Here is a 22332-nt window from a genome sequence, read left to right on the forward strand (position 1 = left end):
TGATGGTGGATACATAATATGCATTTGCCAAAACCCATACAACACACAGTGAACCCTAATCTAAACCATGGACTTTGGTTAATAATAAGGTATGAATATTATTAATGACATTACTAATAATGAATGTAGTCATTCATATCAAATAATGCATCAATATCAGTTCATCAGTTTTAGCAAATGCATCACACTAATGCAAGATGTTAATAGGAGAGACTGGTGGTAGGAGAGAGGGAGTATATGGGAGCTCTACTTTCTGTGCAATTTCTCTATAAACCTTAAATGCTCTAAAAAAAAAAAAATAGAGCAGGGTCTGGGCCCCCCTAATAACATTCGGCCTCTGTGAAGCTGGGGCCTGGAAATGTGCCCTTTCTTCCTCGGGTTCCCCAGGTGACTCAGGTGTGTTCCAGAGGTTTGAGAATTCCTGGCCGTCCGTCAGCCTCCTTTCACCATCTGTTTCATTCCAGGAAGGAGCTTAAAGGGGCTTTGTCTGGAGAACTGTCTCCTGTGTGTTAGCATGTGTTTCATCTTTCAGTGGGTGGACAAAAAGCTTCCTGTGCTGGTGCGAGAGGCGCGGCTGCAACGCCACGCTGACAGCGGAGCCACAATAAAGAAAACCGGGGCCAGACCACGTTCCAGACGCGGGGCTGTCAGATTCCCCGCGTGTGCAGCCTCTGCCCGCTCCCATTTCCAGCAGGCATAGTGACGGACTCGTCTGAAAAGTGTGCGTGTGTATCGATCCAAATAGGAATGATCGATCCACTCTTGTTATAATCCCTGGCTCTCTGTGTGATTGTGTGTTTTATTAGTAAAAATGGTAGATTTTTTTACATTCAAACACTTTTGGAGTTGATAGGCGCATAGACACTTAAGGAGGATAAACCGAAATGCTGTGGAAATGAGTGCCATGTGGGATTTTGTTAAACGTGTGAAATTCCACCTGGTATTTTGTGGAAGTCACACAGACCCTGGCAGCGTGTTTCATCACCAGGCAGGAATTTCCCCACTTGCTCAATCCCTCCTCCGCTAGCAGTTTGGCGAGAGAGCAAGCCCAAACCCAAAGCGGTGGTGAGGTTGGGTGGTGAGGTTGAGCCTGTGTGCAAAAATTCAGGGTGACGTGTGAGTTACAGCAATGCCCTGGGCACGGCTGAGTCAGCTCAGAGCAAACACAGCCCAGAGCCTTGGGGTGTGGAAACTCACAGAAAGTGTTGAAAGGCCCATCTCAGCCAGGACTACCATCTGTCCTAGCTCAGGAGAGGGTCCCCCGAGCATGGAGTTTGGGGAGGGGTCTGTGAACCTGACTCACACCGGATGCATGTTTCGGACAATATGTGAGATGGTTTCCATCACTTTCAGGGGTTTCCCAAAAGGGCCCCATACCTTAAGCTTTAAAATTTCTACTTTAGATAAGGGTCACTAAGCAGTTTGTGTCGTATAAGGAGCTTGTTCCTCTATTGGACGTGTTGTTTTTAAATACGAGATGTGCCATGCTACGGAAATATTGTGTAAACTATGACATCTACACAAAACATAGGAATGAAAGGGGACACGGTAAGTCTACACAGAAGAACTTGTGTCCCCTGTGGGTCATCTGCTCCCCATCCAGAGCCCAGCGCGTCCCACTCTCTGCGTGTACTCAGAGCTTGTTGCACTGCAGCATCTGATTCAGGAGGTCGGGATACTGCACTTCTGCAAGGTTGCCAGGCGATGCTGAAGCTGCTGGCCCCTGGTCCAGATTTTGAGTGGCAGGTAGAGGGCCAGGCACGTGACTCCAGCAGTGTACCTTTGCAGCACTTACCTTTAGGAAATGAAGTCTGTGGCACACACCCCACCTCCCAGTGAGGCATCAAGGAGGCCCTGAGACACTGTGACACCTCCTTCACTCAGGCTTGCCTTCTCCTGCAGCTGCCTCTGTCCCCATGGCCTGCCGGAGCTGGGCTCTTGTCTGACTAGCTTAGCAACGTTGGTGCAGTGCTCCCCTGGGAGGCGTGCTCTGTGTGCTCTGTGACTGGCTGGCTCGAGTAGGCTCCAGACCTCCTGAGCCCGGTCCCTTCTGTGGCAGCTTGACTTCCTGCCCCACCGGGATCAGAGAACACTCCGGGTTTTCCCTGCCACCTGGTTGCTTCCCAGCCAGGACTGCGTGAGATGGAAAGGAGGTGCAGACCGGCCAGGGCAGGGGCCGCTGTCCCCTGAGCTGTGGATATTCCCGGTTGGTGGCTCAGGGCCGTTGGAAGAGCTCCTCTGCAGTGACAGCGTTTGCCATGGTCCTGGTCTGTGCTTTGGGCCAAGGTGGCTCCTGGCATGGCCTCGGGGGGGCAGCTCCAGGCTTGAGCAAATAAGGGAAGCGCCTGCTAGAGATGAGAATTGAGCTCCCACATCCTCCTAAAAGGAGTAGATCCCAGCGTGGTGATGAACTGAAGAGCCAGCAGGGCTGCCAGGCACCCCAGCTCTGCATCCAGCTGAAAGGTAGGAAACTGCTCGGGTTCGCTAGGCCCGTCTCCCCTCTGCCGGCAGAGTCCTCAGAGATGTGAAAACAAATGTTTCTCGAGTATCTGTATTGTCCAACCCAGGTTATTTATGTTAAAGTCCTGTTGTTACAGGGAAAGACCTGCCAACTTGGGCTTTCTCTCCAAAGGCTGCTGTTGGTTTTGTTTCATTGTGTATACGTTTGGGATGACCCATCGCAGAGAAGCAGCACCATGTTCTCTGATCACAATTCACCTTTATTTGGATTAAAAATATTAAGTATATCCTGAGAGGAGGGTATGAGAATCATTCTGCAATGGGTCTCTGTCCTTGTCATTTGTGGTGGAGGTGGTGGACAGGGGTAAATGAAATATGCCATACTTGCACAAGTTCTTGTGCCTAAAAATGTTGAGGTTTTCCCAAGTGTTTCCTTGATAAAATTTTAAGTGTTCGCCTAAATTGGAGTGTGGCGGTTCTATAATTAGCACTGACAAATCAAGCCCAGTTTTGCCCCAATCATCTTTTGCATTTCAAATGCATTCTCTTCTACCCTTGAGTCAAACATAGCAGCTTCTTTTCCGTCATAAAGATCTGCTTTCTTCACAAAGATTCAGGCGGCTTTGTTAGACTAGCTTGTCCATTTGTCCTTCTGTGACCCAGAGTGAAGTTTGCTCATCTGACTTCCAAGAGGCCCTAAACCAAAGGGATCCTTTTACAGGTTTGTCCAGAAACTCAATTTACATCCTAATGAACTTGGAGAATGAATGTCAGGCCGCATTGTGAGGAGTAGAAGGCAGCACTATGAGAGCTGGTGTTGTTCGGGGACTTGGATGTTAGTGAGAGGCTCAACTTCAAGGCTTTCGTCAGCCCACATCGTTTCTTTCAACCTCGCGTCACAAAGTATGTGTTGATATAAGTGTTCACTTTTTATATTGATATTGGCAAGGGAAATTTTACATATTTCTTTCATTCTATTTTCTTTACAATGTTCACAGTTGAACCAAAAGTGTGTCCAGAAAACATAGACAGGCTGACGTGTCTTTAAAGAAAAGCATTCGTCTGGGCTTGATTTTTTTCTTTCTCCTGTTTGCACTGCTTTCATTTCTCGCATCCGAGGGATTCTTAGATTTTTTTAATGTCATGCTCTGTTAGCAGTGCGCTGAACTAGATCAGGGCAGTACGTGTTTCTCACCCTCCCGTCCCCTCTCACCTTCCCAGTTCCTGGCCAAAGGAAGGTGGTTTCTTTTGAGGTCAGTGAAGGTCCGTTTGTCACCTTCGCAGGCTGTGTTGAACTGTGAACCCTGAAAACAAGGAGCCACCTGTCCCTCCTTCCCAAGGTGAGGCACAAGGCCAGCCCCACTGGTTTCTCATTGTTGCCCCATTAAATTTAAAGAAGAGGAGAGATCTATGAACTGAACGTTGGACTCAGAATCTAGTGCATTTGTTCTAACAGGTCCTATGAGATGCAAGAGCTCCTTTGTAGCTAGTGTCAGTCACAGGGGAGGCACCTATTTTGTTGAGAAACGTCTTGTCATAGGCACGTCACCCCCACAGACCTCTCTTGGCTGGAGGGATGGTGAGGTCTACCCTGCAAGTCTGGTCATTCCCCAGAGGCCTGGGGTGACTCAGGGAGGACTCGGGCAGATGGTACATCCTGAAAAATCTGTAGAAGGGTATAGCAGTGAGAAGATGCTCACCAAAAATGGAGTCATGAGTGAGGGTTCCCTTTGAAACAGAAGCCAGAGCCTGCTACTCATTGGCTTAGTACCTTCTTCGTGCCCCGGATTTGCAGGCAGAGGTCTCCACCCCAGCTGGTATGCAAGCCCTTCCTGACTGTGCCCCAGTCCCCACGCAGCCCAGCGGTGTCTTTGCTCCTGATGTTCCAGCCACGGTGAACTACTTACCCTTCCCCCAGCTTACCCTCCCCTCCCTTTCTCTTTGCTTTTGTCCATGTTATCCAGGTACCTAGATGGATCCTCCTCCTCTGGCTGGCAAACCCCTCTGTGGCACCCTCCCCATGTGCTCAGGGCCTGGTGTACATCATCTCTAATACTGCTCTTCACCTAGGAGTGGTTACCTGTTCTGTGATTGAGCCCCTTGTAGGCTTTGAGCTATGCCAGAGCAGGGCTAGAACCGGGTCTTTCCATCCCTGTACCTGGCGCAGAGCCTGGTGTTGATGGAACTGAAGAGGGAGACGGGAATGCAGTCACTGCCCTGTGATAAGCGTTCCCGACGTGCCTGGCACTGGGCTGTCTGCGCACTGTGTCTTTCCCCCACCACAGCCCGGTGAGGTCTTGCAGACGTGGAAACTAGAATTCAAAGAAAATATACCCAGAAAGTGACAGAGCTGAGATTTGAACCCACCTGCTTGCACTGTGATCTTGACCCCAGTTTCATTTTCCTCATCAGAAAACTAGAGAGAATAATACACTTGAGAGGATTCTTTTGAAGCTCAAATACCATGATTTATGAGAAGCCCTTTGCTCAGTGCCCAGCAAGCGTCGGTATCCATTAGTTCATGGTCGTAGTGACGCGTGTGAGGTCACTTTGCTGGCAAGGAGCAGAGGAGACGTGGAACCCAGGTCTGTCTGACCACAGAGCCCTGTTTCTAGCTCTGATGTTCATTGGCCAACCTGGAGCACCCCAGCCTCGAACAGCAAGGGAAACACCCCACAGACACCTTGTGTCTTTAGCAGAAGCTCCTACTCTCCATCCCAGCCCTGGTGGAAGCGGTGGAAGGCAAGGCAGCGAGCCCCCTCCATCCATTGCTGCCGAAATCCAGAGGAGAATATGGAATCCTTCAGTTGCTTGGCCGCTCAGGCAGGACCCCGTCGAGCAAATTCTAGGATGTTACCAGCACCTCATTAGGCTCCAGCACTAGTTATTTCTTACCCCCAAAGAGAAGGAAGCCAGCACAGGGCTCAGGATTCAGTCCCTGGATCGGCTGGTTCCTTTCCTTGTGACCTCAGGCAAGTTATTTCATCTCCACTCTACGTGCGCCTCCCAAAAGCTCCCCAAGATGGGGTGCAGCCATCACTCCCGCCCTCCTCTCCCCCGCAGCCTTCAGAAACACCAGCCTTTCTAACTGCTGGGCAAGGGCTGGTGTTTCAGAGGAATACGCCAGTGATGGCTTCCCTTGTAAATTATGCTTTCTTTCCCCTGTAAATTATGATTAACTTGATCACGGCATTTTATATTAACACAGTTTACATTGTTCTGTAGACAATTCCTGTGCAAACTTGGGTTGAACAAAAAAATGTATCTTTGTATTGAGGCTGGAGGGTTACTGAAAAATATGTTCCGAGCTTTTTTGTGAATCAGACTGTTGTAATCGGTGGATAATAACTTAGAAATAAGTATGTCAAATTGGATTATTGAATGTGAGGCTGGTTCTAGTGACAGCTATCCCCAGTGCTATGCTGTCTGCTAATGAGAACATTCAACAGAATTTATTTTGAATAGTATTATAAAAAATATAGGATTTAATATATTGAATATATTTCTACAAACCTCTAGAAGTAAATTCTCTCTCTCTTCCTCTCTCTCTCTCTCTCTCTCTGTCTCTCTCTCTCTCTCTCCTCTCTCCCTCCCTCTCTCTCTCTCTCTCTCTCACACACACACACACACACACACATTCATGAATGAATGAAATAGATTTGCAATAAAACTGAATTATTATCAGACGAGTTGCATTCAGCTCCCTAGCTTTCAGGTGCATTTAAGAAGGTAGAGGATCTGGATTTAGCCTTGCATTTCCCTTCATCTCTGTCTAAACAAAATTGGAATTCCCAGCCTCAGTTGACAAGCCAAGTTATCACATCAGTCCCACCCTCCAGGGCCATCCCACTGTCATTGGTGGTCATTTTTCAACCAAACTATATTGCAACTGGGTGTTGCCGGGCTGGGCTGCAGCACGTCTCCGTGTCCCGTCTCGGGAATGCTGACCAGGCTCTGTGCTCTGCCCTTCACAGAAAGCCAGGGGTGTTGTGTGTGGGCCTCGTCTACATGCCCGGGTACGTGTAATTGCCCAACTGTGTGTGTTGTTTCACCGGCAATAAAAATCCGGCAGGGAAGTGAATGCTCGGCAGGGAAGTGAATGCTAAAGTTAGCTTGTCCTTTGACAAGATCTCCCCAGTTGAAAATGTTTTGTTTATCTGTATGCTTGAAAGGATTTTACTGACATCAAATTAACTGCCTTGCTTAATGGTGCGAGATTGTGTTTTGAAGAGCTTCCGCTGAATTGTCCTTGAAAGGACATTTGCTCTAGCAAGTCTAGCCTCTGGCAAAGTTACTGCAGCTGGGTGTAGGTGGTTTTCTCTGCATGTGCGAGTTGTAGGATGTGTGCCTGTAGCCCACCGCTGGACCACGAGTCACTACCTCTGTTGGATGGGTGGGTGGAAGGATGGACAGACAGGCGGACAGACTGACAGGTCGTTTACTTTGCCTTGCCATGTGTCTTAGATCTCAAGTTTGCTGACATTTAAGAAGGAGAACCTGGTGTCCTTCCAACAAGTTCTTGCTAAACCCCACCCGATGACTGTGTTTTGGGGCTACACTCATTCAACAAAAACAGTATTTAATAGGCACTGAGGATGTGCTAGGCACATGGGATACAGAGTTGAACAAAATAAGAATAGCCCCTGCCTTCAAGGAAGTTACTGTCCTGTATGGGAGAGGCAAGCATTAAAAAGTAATTACACAAAGAATTAGTTAACTCTAGCTGTCATCACTTTTTTAAAATTAACATATAATTTATATACTATAAAATTCACCATTTAAAGTACAAAATTAAGTGGTATTTGTTTATTTAGGCTTAAACAACAAACATTTATTTCAGACACTTTTGGCGTCTGGGAAGTTTAAAATCAAGGTCTCTGAAGATTCGATTCATGGTGAGGGCGCCCTCCTGGCTTGCAGACAGCCATCTTTTTGCTATTTCCTCGGGAGAGAGGGAAAGAGAGATAGAAGGAGAGAGGGGGGAGAGAGAGAGAAACATCGATATGAGAGAGAAAAGTTGATCAGTTGCCTTCCTTACATACCTGACCAGGGACCAAACCCACAACCCAGAGGTATGTGCCCTGACTGGGAAGTGAACCAGTGACCATTTGGTGCACAGGATGATGCTCAACCAACTGAGCCATCCAGCTGGGCTCTTATATCATTTTTAAGAGTGGAAAAACTTTCCCAGAAGTCTCCAGCAGACATGACTTCACTAGCCAAATTTATCTCATCCAACCCATTTCTAAACTAGTCAGTGGCAAGGCGTATAGAAGGCCTATGATTGGCTTAGACTAGTCAAGATTCATGGCCCTCTCACCCTCCCTGAGAGGAACAAAATTAGGAGGACAGTGGACTGGGAGGGCAGTTTCGGTGGTTTTTAGTCTATTCACCGAGTGCTGTTTGTCGTTAATATGGAACAGTTGAATGAAAAGCTCAGTCTGTGCTGTTGTGTGGTTGGCACAACCACAAACGATTGGTTTGACTGACTCCTACAGTTTCCATTACGTTGGCGTTGCATTGTCTGTGGTCTTTAATGTCATAACTGGGGGCAAGGGGAGACATTGGAGTTCAGTTCAGGCAGGGTGTTGTGGAAGCTGCGCTACGGGACGTTCCCTGTCCCGTCCTGTGAGTTCCTTCTCGCCCCAGATGGCTCCCTTGAGCACTCTCTTCTCTGCCCCTAACTTGAACTTCCTGGTTCTGGGCAACCCCGTAGCACCTTATAATTCCGTTTTCTAAGAATATGTCGCAAGAAGTTCCCAAACACGAATTGAAAACCGTTAGGATCTAACCCAGCTGTGGGCAAACTTTTTGACTCGAGGGCCACAATGGGTTCTTAAACTGGACGGGAGGGCCGGAACAAAAGCATGGATGGAGTGTTTGTGTGAACTAATATAAATTCAAAGTAAACATCATTACATAAAAGGGTACGGTCTTTTATTTTTTTAGTTTTATTCATTTTAAACAAGCCGGATCCGGCCCGCGGGCTGTAGTTTGCCCACGGCTGATCTAACCTGTATATTCTAAAGCTAAAATATTAGATGTTGTGGCCCTAACCAGTTTGGCTCAGTGGATAGAGCGTGGGCCTTCGGGTTCGATTCCTGTTAAGGGCACGTACCTTGGTTGCAGGCTCCTCCCCAGCCCAGGCCCTGGTCTGGCACGTGCAGGAGGCAACCAATAGATGTGTTTCTCTCACATTGATGTTACTCTGTCTTTCCCTCTCTCTCCCCCTCTCCCTAAAAATCAATGGAAAGATATCCTCAGATGAGGATTAACAGCAACAAAATGTGTGTGTGTGTGTGTGCATGTGTGTGTGTGTGTGTGTGTGTGTGTGTGTGTGTTAGATTCTGTGAGGGAGCCAAGGTAGAGTTGTAAAGCTGCTTCGGACCTGAACCACCTCCTACTGATGACTCGGGAACTGGTCTAGTGTATGGACAGTCATCCATCTATACAGAAAGTCCCAGGGGCCACCCCCTTCCCTGGACAACACCGATTTCATCAGAAGATAGTGTTGTGGCCTCACCGAGAGATCTGGAGAGCAGTCCGTTAGCATTCGTGTTATTCAGAGAGCTTTGTGACAATCACCTGAAGACATCAGTGTCAAAGGTGAATGCACCATCGTAGATACTTCCAGATGATGAGAACCCTGATGATGTCTTTCCTTTGTAGATTCCACTGCACATTTCAGAGCACTTTCATCGGCCTCATCTCACTAACCCCCACCTTTGCCTTGTGAGGCGGGAAGGCTGTGATATCCCCATCCTTTAAAGGAAAATCCCAGAGACGCGACTTGCCTGTGATGGCAGAGGTGCCTCTCATCCTCTATCCTTTCTTTCCGCCTCTCTCAAAAGCTTGCCTGCATTCTCCAGGGCCCTGTTCTGTACTGTTTCCTATGATGTACTTATGACTTGTCAGTTTCATTCACAGGACTTGGGTAAAAAAATAAAACCTGCTTGTATAATAGCTGACATTAAAAAGAATGTCATGAACACATCTGGCAGTTAATTTTATTCACTAGTTCCCTTCTGCTTCATGGATTCCTGTGAGTCTGGGTTAATTAAGCTGAGTTCTATTTTTGCGAGCGAGCTGGTGATCCTTTGGGCTGACTCGGCGGCCGCGTGAGCCCTGGGCTGCGATCAGTGACGGAGCCACGATGAAGCCTCAGTGCCTTCCCTGGATATGAGCGATGAGACTGTACGAGACTTGCTTTTGACCATACGTTTGCATCCTCCTCTTCTTTTAAAGGTACATGACCGATGGCGGACTTGGCCTCTATACCCGCCGCCTGAACCGGCTCCCGGATGGGATGGCTGTAGTGCGGGAGACCCTGCAAAGAAACACCTCCCTGGGCCTCGGAGACGCCGACAGGTAAGTGGCTCCACTTGGGGTTGGCCAGGCGCAGGGGTCCTTCCACAGCGGCCCGAGAAATGAGGGTGGTGACATCAAGAGCGAATGGGTGCTGCTTCACCCACGTGGAGGTTGGATGCCCAAAGCCGTGTCTGGGGTGAGCAGCGGGCACAGCAGGAAGGAGAGGGCTGAAGGGTGCTCCAGCTCTGTTCTGCGTCTGAGAGCGAGAGCGCAGGGAGTTCAGGCTGGAGCCTTCGTTGTTGTTTTGACTGTTGCTATGCCTCTTTGTCAGCTCAGCAGGCCCCCGGGATCTGCTTTCCTTCCACTGTTTGGCAGCTTTCTAGGCATTGCAGCTTGGAACAGAGTCCCTCGGGATGCACAGGTGTGTGTGCAGACGGGAGCTTCGGCCTCGGCTGAGCTGGCCTCGCCGTCAGGCTCCCATTGCCTGGTAATGGGAGGCAAGGCTTAAGTGTTCAGATTTATACACCTGCCCTGAGGTTAGAGCCTGAGCAGTTGAGGTTATAGGGCGTCACCGGTCTTCATTGCTGCTACCGTCAGAGACGAAAAGAGCTTCAGAAAACACTAGAATAGAGAAAGAGGGATATTTGGCATCCAAGTGTCTAGTCCTTACTCTGACGCAAACCTATTCTGTGACCGTGAGCAATTATTAAAGAAGAGGTTTGGGCCGTTGTGATTCCCAAGACCCCTTCGAGGGCCGCTGTGCTGCACCTCTAGATGTCAGCACCTTCAGTGACCTGTCTGTGCCAGGATTTTTCTGGCGTACTTGACCTCTTTCCACACCTGGGCTGGTGAGACATACCGTGGAATTTGGATGTGAGGGGTGCTAACCCCCAGGTGTTGGAAAGCCAAGTGTTTGCAGCACAAGCCCAGCTCCTTGTCGTTCTCTTAGCAGAGCATACTGTTTGCAAGGGGACTTTGTGGTTCTCTGGCTTCAGAGGACTAGGGCAGCGAACCAAAGAGGCAGACACCAAAGGCACCCCCAGAAAGGGGATCTGCTGAAGGAAAGTCCTCACCTTCTCTCGGGAAGGCTGGGAAGCTTCGGCTGATGGAGAGAGCGCTGCCTTAGTGTGGGGAATGGGGACCTGGCCCGGGCTCTGCCGCTGACTGGAGTCTGTGCTTCTCAGAGTCTAACCGCCCCCCCCCCGCCCCACCCCCATGGGTCCAGGGTGGTGATTTGTACCAGAGATGACCAAAGGCTTTCCACGCCAGTGCCAGCTCGAGTCAGTTGTGTTCCTGTAATTACTTTTTTTTTAAGGAGTGGTTTGGAGATTCCACAGAAAGATGAACCATGGGAGGGTTCTTTCTAAAGGTAAAGCTCTCTAGAAATAAAATCTTTAGAGTAAATACTATCGGTGGGGAAATCAGCTGTTGTGACACTCCCACTGGAGATTTCACAATCTCGCCAAATTATTTTGCTTGTTTGTGCTCTGCTGTAAACACGCAATTGGTTAGTAAATCCATTAGCATGAAGTGCAGGCCTTACAAGGTACGTCTCCCCTTGTAGCAAAAGAAGAATCTGCACTAGGCAGTTTAATTTAATGCTTCATTGCAGGGCTAATGGAATTATCACAGATCACAGCTGAGCTTGGTTCTGCTTTTGGAGTGGAGGGTTTGGGTGGGGGCTGGAAAGATGATAGTGCCTGTTATGTTTTTCTAGTCCAACCTCTATGTGCTGGGACCATGCGGACAGCAATGTCTTCTGGTTCTCCCCAGATGTGAGACTAAGTGGCTAACTGACCAACTTTTAAAGAAAGAACTCAGGTGACTTTAAAAAATAGGATTTAATAATGCTTATAAATTTTCTGTCTCATATAAGTACTGACCTTTAGGCACTGAAATATTTTGCATTATTCTAGAATAAGTTAAGTTTCTTTACTCTCCAAAATTATTGTGAACAGAATAATGATAAATTATTATTTCATCTTTGGCTCAGTTGAAATGGTGTTAGATTTGTTTCTGCAAAGTTCTTCATGTAAATCTCTTCCCCAAACTGTATTCTAGATGAGTGTCCCCCAACATGGGAGGCTCACATTGGTAGGATAGGAAATAATTGTAAATGGCAGACAGGGAAGTATTTCTTTTTAACAATTACACTTATCACTATGCCCTGGTTGGGTGGCTCAAAGGTTGCAGGTTTGATCTCTGTTGGGAGGCAACCAATCGATGTTTCTCTCTCTTTCTCTCTCTCTCTCTCTCTCTCTCTCTCTCTCTCTCTCTCTCTCTCTCTTCCTCTCTCCCTCCCTCCCTCTCACTCTTGTGCTCTCTCTCCCTTTTTACCTTTCTCCCTCCCTCCCTCTCAAATCAACAAAAAAAAATCTATAATAATAAAAGCATAATATGCTAATTAGACCGGACATCCCTCCGGCCTCTAGTAGTAGAATAAAATCAATGAAAACATATCCTCAGGTGAGGATTAAAAAAACAAACTTATACCTATCACATCAAACCATGATTTTACAAATATTGCTTAGGGTAAGGATAGTGTGGGCTATTTCATGTGAAATATCAAGGTAGACTATCACAGATGGTGTGCAGATATATTATTCTTTTAAAAGGTCGTATGGAAATGGCTGGCTGCAGATTAGGCAAGCCTATTCTTGTCCCCGCAATTGGAAATATGTTATTTAAATAATTTAAATTAGACGAGTGGGAAAATGCAGAGAACCCAGCACCTTTCCAGAATCCTTCCCTTTTAACCTGAAACAAGAAGGTCCCAGAGCTGAGAGATTTCCAGGAAGTTCTTTATAAAAAGAGCCCAGTCCTTAAGGATTCACACACAAGCAACAGATTGCTTCTACAGAGGAAGTAGGAAAAGTGCTGGAGATGAGGCCCAGTTAGACCTGAGCCAAGGGAAGACAAGCATCCGAAGGGCAGGTCACCTCCCGTGGAACAGGAAAACCATTAACCTGAGCCGTGCTGCTCTGCAGAACAGCCTGAAGGGCGCTGACCTACCCCCCTGACCTCAGCTGTTTGCAGTAGGATGTGGCCGGGGTACCTTCAGGGTTATTAAAAGTAACTGATAGCAGTGTGTACCTTCGGAGCCTGGGAGATAGAGACCAGGTCAGCTGTGAGTCCCTGAATCTAGATGTCACCAGCAGCTTCTGAGAAACAGCAAATGACGAGAGAAGGCCCGTCTGCCCTTGATCTCCTGTCACTCCCTCAGGGCTGCCACCCGGGGCTCCACTTTTCACCCGACAGTCATCAGTGGCTACTTCCAGCCAACAAGAGCCAGCAGCTGAGAAGGGAGGATCAAAGGGGACCCGTAGAGGTGGCTTATTACACGTCAGGGGCCCCAGATAACAAGTAAAGAGAACTTGGGTGTGGAGGTCTCTGGCCAGGCAGCCTGGCAAGAAGAAATACACCCCAGGAACACCGAGGGGCTGGGATCCCAGACAAGCAAAAGCGTTGTTGGACTCCTGCCAGCTCCTACATGCACCGCTGTCTGTGCCCTCAGCACCCTCAGAAGTTCTTGAACTCCAGCGAGTTGGTGCTTTCACAGCTTCAAGCACAGCCTCGGGGAAGTTTCCACTTCCGGTCTCTTCCTTTGTTCTTGCAAGTCATGGCTGTGCTCACGCCCTTTCTGTCATCCCCCTCCTGCTTCCGCCTGCAGTGGGCACAGGCAGCTAGACCTCCCTGTAAATGGCACCCCTGGGTCATGGAACTGTCAGTGAGAGCACAAGAAAGCCAGAAACCAGGCTGTCGTGTGCGCTGGAGCAGGGGCACTTTGGAATTGCTTGGTACCTTCCTCCTGAACCAGGAGAACTCTTACTGAACGCCAGTGGCTTCTATTGACTTTGGGTAATGATAAAAATAGCAAAATAACTAGTGCTGCATGGTGAAGCTTCAACCTGAGACCTGAACAAAATGTAAGTTGTGCCCTAGCTGGTTTGACTCAGTGGCTAGAGCGTCGACCCACAACTGAAGGTCCCAGGTTCAATTCCGATCCAAGGGCAAGTACCTCAGTTACAGGCTCCATCCCAGGTCCTGGTCCGGGTACATGCGGGAGGCAACTAATGGATGTTGCTCTTTCTCTGCCTCTTCCCCTCCCTTCCATTCTCTCTCTCTTAAAAAAAAAAAAAAAAAAAAAAAAATCCCCCTGTGAGGATTAACAAAAAATAACCAAAAATTTAAAAAATATAAATTGCCCTCCATAATGCCAAGACACCCATGATGCCATGCGGGATGGAGAAACTGTTTTTCCCTTTTGTTACTGGGTTTCCTTGCCCCCAAACCCTGAACGTTCTAGGTGTAGAGACTGTGCTCACACTAGGAGTCACCGCACTGCCTTTCTGTTGGCCTGTGGAGCCCTGGCAATGGCACCCAGAGCTGTCCCACTTTCAGCTCGAATCAGAAGTCCCACGGTGTGAGGATGTATCTATGCAGCCTGGTATTTGGCCAGCCTGCCAAGCTGAGCCCTCCTTCCTAGCCAGGACTGTGATTTGTGTGGAACAAGGCGGCCTCCTGGCACCAAGCAGTGCAGCCACAGATTCAGGCCCGACCTGCAGAGAGGAGATGAATCCAGTCCAGAGTTCCCGGGCTGCAGGTGGAGCTCACTCCCCTACCAGGTAGTACGTCCCCAGTCCGGTCATTTCTTAGGCAGAGCCTCTGCTGGGATGTACAGGCGGGACGGAACCCCAGTGGGAATGACCTCTCCCCTCGCCTCCCTGCCAAGCCTGTGGTGGGCAGAATAATGACCCACCCCCCCCCCCACCCCCCGCCGGATGTCCATGGCTTGGTCTCCAAAACCCGTGGATACACTCTGCTACCTGGCCAGGGGGACACAGGACCACTGTGAGACGTGCACGAGGTGAAGGTGGTGAGCCTGTTCTGTAAAGTACTGAATAAAAATAAAACATTCTGATGATTCCTCGGACCTGCAAGTCATCCAGGGCTCCCTGGGTTCGATCCCCTGGCCTCTCTTCTCTTTACAGTCAATTAATTAACAAGCCCTCTTCTTTCCATAACAGCTCAGAGTAACCACATGTAATGAAAGAATAATTGTGTATTAAAGGAAAGCACAAGAACCCAGGGAAGTGTGAGTTAGAATATGACATGTAGAAAAGGGAGGAAATTGAGAATACAGATAAACTAGCCATAGGTGCTACATGGTTGGATATTTGAGCATTGAGCTTCCTACTGACCTAAGTGAAAATGAACTTTGCCTTATTTCCCCCACCCCGTCCTGATCTCTCCCACACGATTTCGTCTTCATCTTTCCTTGCTTGGGTCCTTCCTCTCTCATTCTCCTTGCATTTTCTTAGTCCTGCACTCAAGGGTTATACTCATTTTCTGGGGACAGAGAGATGCCTCTAGCATGGTACCCAGCACCAGTGATCTCCATTCTGTTTTCTTTCCCCTCCTTTTCTCTTTCCTCTCCTGCTTGTGTGGAGCAAAGCAGGCGGGAGTGAATGTCCCTTTCATTTAAAGCTCATAAAAGGAACCTTAGAGGCAAATCTCTATTTCCGAGGTAACAGGGTACTAATTACTGCATTGGCCTTTCCCAGGGGCCTCTTTTCTGCTGGAATCGCTGGCTTCCTTTTAAAGTAAGAGCTGCTTCCTGTGGACTGGGTGGGCAGGGGCCACCTGTGCTGAACAGAGGGCCGGTGCTGACAGGAAGCAAACCAGCTGCACCTTCAGCCACAAAGGAATTCTCCCAGGGGCTTGTAAAGAGAAGAGAAAGAACAGTCGGTGGAGTCTCCTTTCTTGTCCATTCAATGTTTTCACTTAAAAAAAGAAAAGAAAGAAAAAAAGCAGTGTAGTGACCCCATGAGGATCAGGAGCGTCCACTTCCTAATGTTGCCCAACTTGATAACTTCATTCCAGGTTACACTCTAGAGCAGTGGTTCTCAACCTTCCTAATGCCGCGACCCTTTAATACAGTTCCTCATGTTGTGGTGACCCCAAACCATAAAATTATTTTCGTTGCTACTTCATAACTGTAATTTTGCTACTGTTATGAATCCTAATGTAAATATCTGTTATGCAAGGTGCATTTAGGCGACCCCTGTGAAAGGGTCGTTTGACCTCCCCCAAAGGGATCGCGACCCACAGGTTGAGAACTGCTGCTCTAGAGGCACAGCTGAGGCAGCAGGTCCCTAACCCAGTTATTATTATTTTTTTTTTTTGGCAGAGCTCCTGCTGGGATACGCAGAGGAGAGAGGAGGGTGGTTAGTTGGGGGGCAGGGAGCACAGCCACTCCCCCAACTCTCCAAAGTACATTTTCCAAAAAATGTAGCCTTTTCAATAATTGTTTCAAAGTAATTTGTAGACCTGGTGGCTGTTCAAAGTAAGGATGAGAAGATGTCTAGCAGTATGAAAGCAAGAATGAGAGGTCAAAGAAGAAAGCCAAAATGGGGTGCTTATCCCCCAGCAACCCAAACCATAGGCTCCCACGCCCAAGTCAGACTCTGACTGCACCTGTGCCCTGCAACAGAAAAGAACATCATGTGTTTTAATCCAGGTACCTGGGCAAGTCTTTGCTTCAGTCAGGGTAGAATACGTTGTGCTGTGTAACAAACATTCCAAAAAAAACCACCATGAATGGCCACTGCAGACTAGTAGAAGGCTCTGTTGTATGTTCATCATTTTCACTCTAGGACCCAGGTGTCAGAGGGGCTTCTGTTTAAAGCATTGACAATCCCCATGGCAAAGAGAAAGGGAGAATGGTCAGCCACATACTCTCTCCTAAAGCTCCTGCTGAAATAGCCCCTGTAACTTCCACCTGCTTGTCATTGGCCAAAGGAAGTCCCATGGCTACACTTAAATTCAAAGCTGAAGAGAAGTATATACAATTCTACCATATGCCCGTATGGTATGACAGCAGAAAATATATGAATTGCATTACTGACTATCATTTTATGACATACTTAATGCCAAGCCCCCATTATTTAGCCAACTCTGTGTCATGTAATTTATTACATATTTCCTATTTACCTCTCGGATGCCAGGAGCTGTGCCACCCAATCTGACTGATGGGCTCTAGTAGCTCCTCTGGGGGGAGAGTGAGCAGATAGTGACTGAATAGGTTAAGGAATTTTTAAACAGTCCTATGGGTCAGTTTTATTTCAACATTTGGACTGAGATTTGATATGTGACAGAAATAGAAAATGCCGATATTTACTGAGCACCTACTATGCATAGGCTCTGGGGATCCAAAGATGAATAGGAAGTAGTCCCTGCTCCCTGCTCTCAAGAAACTTGAAGTCAAATAGAGGGGAGAGAAGCCCTAAATAAGCCCTCACAACTCGAGGTGCCAGCTCTCCGGAGACTTTCACCGGTGCCCTGAGAGCCGGAAGGACGGGGAGTACCCCTGGGGGCTAACTGCAGCCCTACATTGGGAACCTGTTGTCATAATAAAACGCAGGCGGTTTCCTTTCCTGTCGGTGATGATTTGAAAGATCCTTCGGAAACATTACCCAAGTGTCCAAATAGGCCCGCTTATCTCATCATCCCTTTGGGATTTTCTTTTGTTTCCTTTAATATCCTTTGTCACTTCTGAAGAGCAGCCTAGCCCGGATTTCTGTTGCTGAAATGTAAGAGCTGATTGAAATGAGCCCGGTGTGTAAGGCAGCCCTCACACGGGCCTGTGGAGAGGTGTCCTGGTTACAGTGTAACCTTTAGAAGATTGTCCTGCTGCACAGCTATGCCAGCCCGAGTTTCTGTTCAAGGTCACCGTGCCTGGGAGAGTGTTTTCCCAAGGCGGCCTCTCCCAAGGCAGTCCGGTGGGAAGCTGAGGATGCAAGGTGGGGGGAGAGGCCTTCAGAATCATCAGGGGCAGCCCTCTCACTTTGCCAATGAGGACATCGAGGCCCGGGAGATAGCTAGTGGCCCAGGGACCACTCGCTGTCCTCCAGGCTTCGGGGAGCAAGGTCATCGCGGTGTTTGGAAAGCATGAAGCCCAGTAGCTTGCATAAGAGCACACGTGATCTCTTTGGTGATTATTATGGATGCAGCCCATGTAATAAGGGAGGCAGTGCTCTGGGAACCAAGAGACCTACTCCTAGATCTGGCTCTGCCCCATCGAACATCTTGGTCTCGATGTCCCCCCTCCCCTCGTTTCTTCATCTGCGGGGTCAGACCAGCTGATCCTAAGGTCCCTGGGTTCTGGTGAGTCAGTGGTCTTGTCTGACACTGGAGGGCAGAGTAAACGGAGTGGCTCACAAGTGTAGCTCATCCATGCAGGGCAGGGACCCCAGGAACTTTTTGCCTCTGGTATGTGCAGTGACAGGTGGCACCCTGTGCTGGTTCTGTCAGGAGTGGTGTTCTCACCCAAGACCTCTGGTGTGTGCAGACCCAACCAAGGGCCCCCACTACTGCACGTGGCAGACCTCCCTGAGACATGGGTGTCCATCCTCGTTGCACCTCGGAGCTAAGCCTGCTCTCAGCCTCACTGCTCCCAGAGGAGGGCGAGAGAGGAGGGTGCTGGGGCAGGGGCTGAGAATGTCCAGAGCTGAAGGACCAGATGAAATCTTCCAAAAGGGGGAGTCCCCGGCGGACAGAGCCGAGGATGAGAATGTGGGGCCGGGACCCTCCGATGCCTGGCAGGAGGTCTTCCTTCCCTGCAGAGGCTCTTGCTCTAACTTGGAGCGTCACCATAACTATGCTAGGAGTGGAAGCTCGTGCAATTGTGGTCTTATTTGCATCAAGATAAAATTCCAAGTGACTGATAAGCAGTGAATTGCATGTATTCGGGTGGGTGTTTTGACTCAGGATTTAATTGGACTTGGATATACATCGCTTCTTAAATCAGTACAGCCTGTCCCGGGACAGGGCGGTCAGCCTGGGGACCGGGCAGCGGTGGGAGGCTTGGAGGGACTTCCCTGTCCTGCGATTTTTCATGCAGTTGGCAACACCAGACTTCTGCACCACAAAACAGCACTTGGGTTTATACAAGGAAACCATGAGTGATATGTATAAAGGAACAGACTCTGAAAGGTGACATCCCTTCCCCAAAGCCTCCGTGTGAAGTTAGGATTTGAATTTGCCTCTCTCTGGACACAGCCTTTGCCCTCCACCATTGCGCTTGCCTTCCTTGTCTTCAGGGCTCGGTGGGTGCCATCCTTCTAGATGGGAACCTCGCTTACACAGGCGATGGCATCAGGACCACTGACCCGTAAGACCCCTCTTCTCAGGTCTAACTCCCCAGGCTCCGTGAAAGGAAAGCCCAGTGCGTGGCTCCGGCTCCAGCCAGGCCCTGCAGCCAGGCCCTGCGTTGTTGAGGGAACCCTGACTTAGGAGAAGAGTAGGGAAGCTTGAAGCAAGGAGTGTCATGTTTTTCTCTTAAGAACATTTAACTACTTCAGTGCCACAGCCTTCAGGAAAGGCTAGGAGTTGCCTTTGTCACACTGATCACACCTGGTGACCTGCAGGCTCCCCCTCCAGCCCCCTTCCCCCGGGGAGTGAGGAGTGTCCTCCCTGGTGGCCCCTGGCATTTCTCTGTCTCTGTACCATCCCAGAGGAGGTGGCTTTGTCTGCTGGGCTGCAGCCCCGTTGTTTCTCCTCCTCTGCTGTGCGCTTTGATTTATCTTCCTCATCACCCCACGGTGCTCAGTCCTGTGAAACTGCCTGAAGTGAGATCTGAAGGGAGACTGATGTTCTGAGGGATGGTGCAAGACTGTGTGGGAGAGATTAAACGGGGCCTGAGGGAAATGAGGTGGTTGCATGGCTCCAGGACTTCTACCTCTCGGTTAGCTTGCCCTGAGTTTGGGGGAGAGGGACGCACAGCCCTCCGGTTTCCCCAGTGGCAAAATGAGGCTTAAACAGCATCCTCCCTGGCTGCTGCTTTGGGGTGTCGGGACGTGGATATGGGGAAGGCCTGGAGAGATGGGCTGCAGAACCACAGGGCATCTGGGTTGGGGTTGGAGTCAGTCACGGCACCTTTTACAAGGGCACGGGTAGACTCAAGAAGGGGAGTGTGGGAGCACATTGGGTGCTGTCTGGTCAGCCAGAGCTGGCTTTGCTGGCCGAGCACTCTGTGGGGAGATGAAGGTGGATCTTCAGGTTTGCCCTGCCTTGTGCTGCCGGGATCCATGTTTTCTTATCGTGTGGGAGCAACTCCTGAGGGCCCTGGGTGCACCAGAGATGCGGTCGCTTGGGAGGCTGCCGGCACTCCTCCCGGACTCTGGGCAGTTTGCCATCTGGGGTCCCAGTCTGAGACTCACTCATCGTCAGCAACAACAGTTCTGACTTCGTGAGCACCTGCTGTGTCCCAGGGATTCTCCTGGATGCTCTGCATCTTGGCTTTAACCTCCCAGAGGACTCAGCCAGGCAGGAGCCCTGGGTCAGGGAGTCCACATTGCTTGCTGGGGGCACAGGCAGTGAGTGGCAGAGCTCCAGTTTCAACCAGGCCTGTCTGACTCCAGAGCCAGCATTCTCTCCAGGACACGTGCTGCCTGTCTCCTAAAGGGCAGGTAAGTCCTGGTGAATAGTCCACGGACCTAGCTCTCTCTAGGAGCAAGCAGGAATAACCTCCTGCCTCTCCTTATCTGGGTGACGCCCACTCACGCTCCAGGACAGGCCCCTGCCCTGCCTTTTCTGGGAAGCCTCCCTGCCCTGCTCCCTCCGCCCCTACCCCAGACTGGGTCCTGGGGGCGGGGCCTCTCATCCCTCCAGGGTTTCCCTTTAACTTCTGCTTTGTTCTCTGGTTGAGTTTTTGTTGTTGTTGTTAATCCTTACTCAAGGGTATTTTTCCATTGATTTTTAGAGAGTGGAAGGGAGGGGGGAGAGACAGAGAGAAACATCAATGTAAGAGAGACACATACATTGGTTGTCTCCCACATGTGCCCTGACCAAGGCTGGGGATTGAGCCTGCAACTGAGGTATGTGCCCTTGACCAGAATCAAACCCAGTACCCGTCGGTCAGTCCAAAGGCCCACGCTCTGTCCACTGAGCCAGACCAGCTATAGCTGATAGCATAATAATTTAGTATTATTATTTTTATTATCCTAAGAATGTTTCATGAGACATACTGGATATTTAGGTTTCTTCTCCTTTTCCAGTCCATTAGGAAGTCTTGGGCATAGTTCCTTTGAATGCTCTCTCCAGTCTCTTCCCCTTCTTGCTCTCTCACCTGCCATCATGGGGCCCAGGCCGCGCTGTCTCTCACTGAGATCCCACTGTGGCCTCCTGACTGGGCCCATGGTCCCCTCCGTGGCATTGTGTGTACATTCTCCGCCCAGCAGCCCCTGTGATCTTCTCCCCTTGTGTATCTGATCCCCTGCCCCCTGCCTAACCCTTCACCCCAGTGGATTCCCACTGTTCATAGACTGAAACGCAGACTCCTTGCCATGGCCTCCAAGGCAGGGCATGTCCTAATCCCTATCCACCCCGACTCATGCTTCCCTTCAGTCTTTTGAACCTGCCAGACCCTGTCTCCCTTCGGAACCGTTTTCCCCAAAAAGGTAGTGGGCTGGGTCAAACCATTCAGTCTCCCACAGGAAACTCCTTCGCTGTTCCCCCTTCCAGGGATGTTCTTCCCACCGCTCCTCCTTCGGGTCTCAATTCAAACATCTGCCACCGCTCAGAGCCGGCTTCCCTGACCACTCAGACTAACGAAGTTCTCCCCTGTGGTGTCTTTTAGAGCATTTAGTCTGTTTATTTCACATCCTTGTTTGCATTTGTGTTTATTTTTTATTTTATTTTTATTTTTTGTTATGTCTCCCCACTGGACTATCAGTATCAGTAAAACAGGTGAATCTCCTTTCTAGACTGTGCCTGGCTCCGAGGGGTGCTCACTACATACACCATGAATGAGGAATGACTGTCCCACTCTGCAATGCAGGCCCCAACCAACCAGAGAAGGGCACTTAGCGATCAGAACAGCACACTGACCAATCAGAATGGGGCATCTGTGGCAATAAACAACTCTTATGGCTGACACAGACCAACCCTGGTGCCGTGGTTTATGGCGAACCATCGCACTCAGTCCTCATAAAGTCCTCAAAGTAAGTTAACTGTGACCCCAGCCTGCCTTCAGATATGGGATTGTCGGTATCCAGGAGCTTTTCCTGTGGGAGACTGAATGGTTTGACCCAGCCCACTACCTTTTGGGGGGAAATTATTTCAAATCTCTGACCCCCACACTCTCCCCATGTCTTCATCTGTAACGTAAAAATGAGCCCACTTCATCGAGCTGCTGTGACAGCGAATGAGGACAGTGTAGGGACCCTGTTAGCTCAGTGCCTGGGCCCCCTGAATACCCTGTTAGTGGCAGCAAGTTTTATTTGTGAGGGGTTAGAATGCTGGTTGCAGATGGGAAGGGAGGCCTGGGGAGCCTGGATGTAAGGCTGGGTCCTTTCAGCCCAGGTCCCGCGCTGTGGCCACTTCCTGCATCGTTTCCATGCCTCAAGGCACCCTTCTCTTTGTGATTCTGCTTTGGGTAGGTGAGGGGGGCGGGGGGTCTCATTAGCTCTTGTACCTCTGCTTCTCCAGTTCCTGGGGAACTCTGGTGGGAGAAGAAGTAGAAAATATCATTCAAGTCCTGAGACCCCAGTGAGTAACTGGCAA

At 49.5% G+C, this 22332-nt stretch overlaps 1 protein-coding gene across 8 annotated transcripts in view; it reads left to right on the forward strand.

The window, feature by feature from the left end:
* NAV2 (neuron navigator 2) overlaps nucleotides 1-22332 on the forward strand; it is a 366516-nt gene that overhangs the window by 243030 nt on the left and 101154 nt on the right. For all 8 annotated transcript variants that reach the window (XM_059709138.1, XM_059709130.1, XM_059709131.1 and 5 more), the window contains one exon: nucleotides 9706-9828. In XM_059709138.1, the coding sequence (XP_059565121.1) occupies nucleotides 9706-9828 (123 nt within the window). The remainder of the gene's footprint in view (nucleotides 1-9705; nucleotides 9829-22332) is intronic.

The sequence above is a fragment of the Myotis daubentonii genome, chromosome 9 (genome assembly GCF_963259705.1).
Source record: "Myotis daubentonii chromosome 9, mMyoDau2.1, whole genome shotgun sequence".
Taxonomy (NCBI): Eukaryota; Metazoa; Chordata; class Mammalia; order Chiroptera; family Vespertilionidae; genus Myotis; species Myotis daubentonii.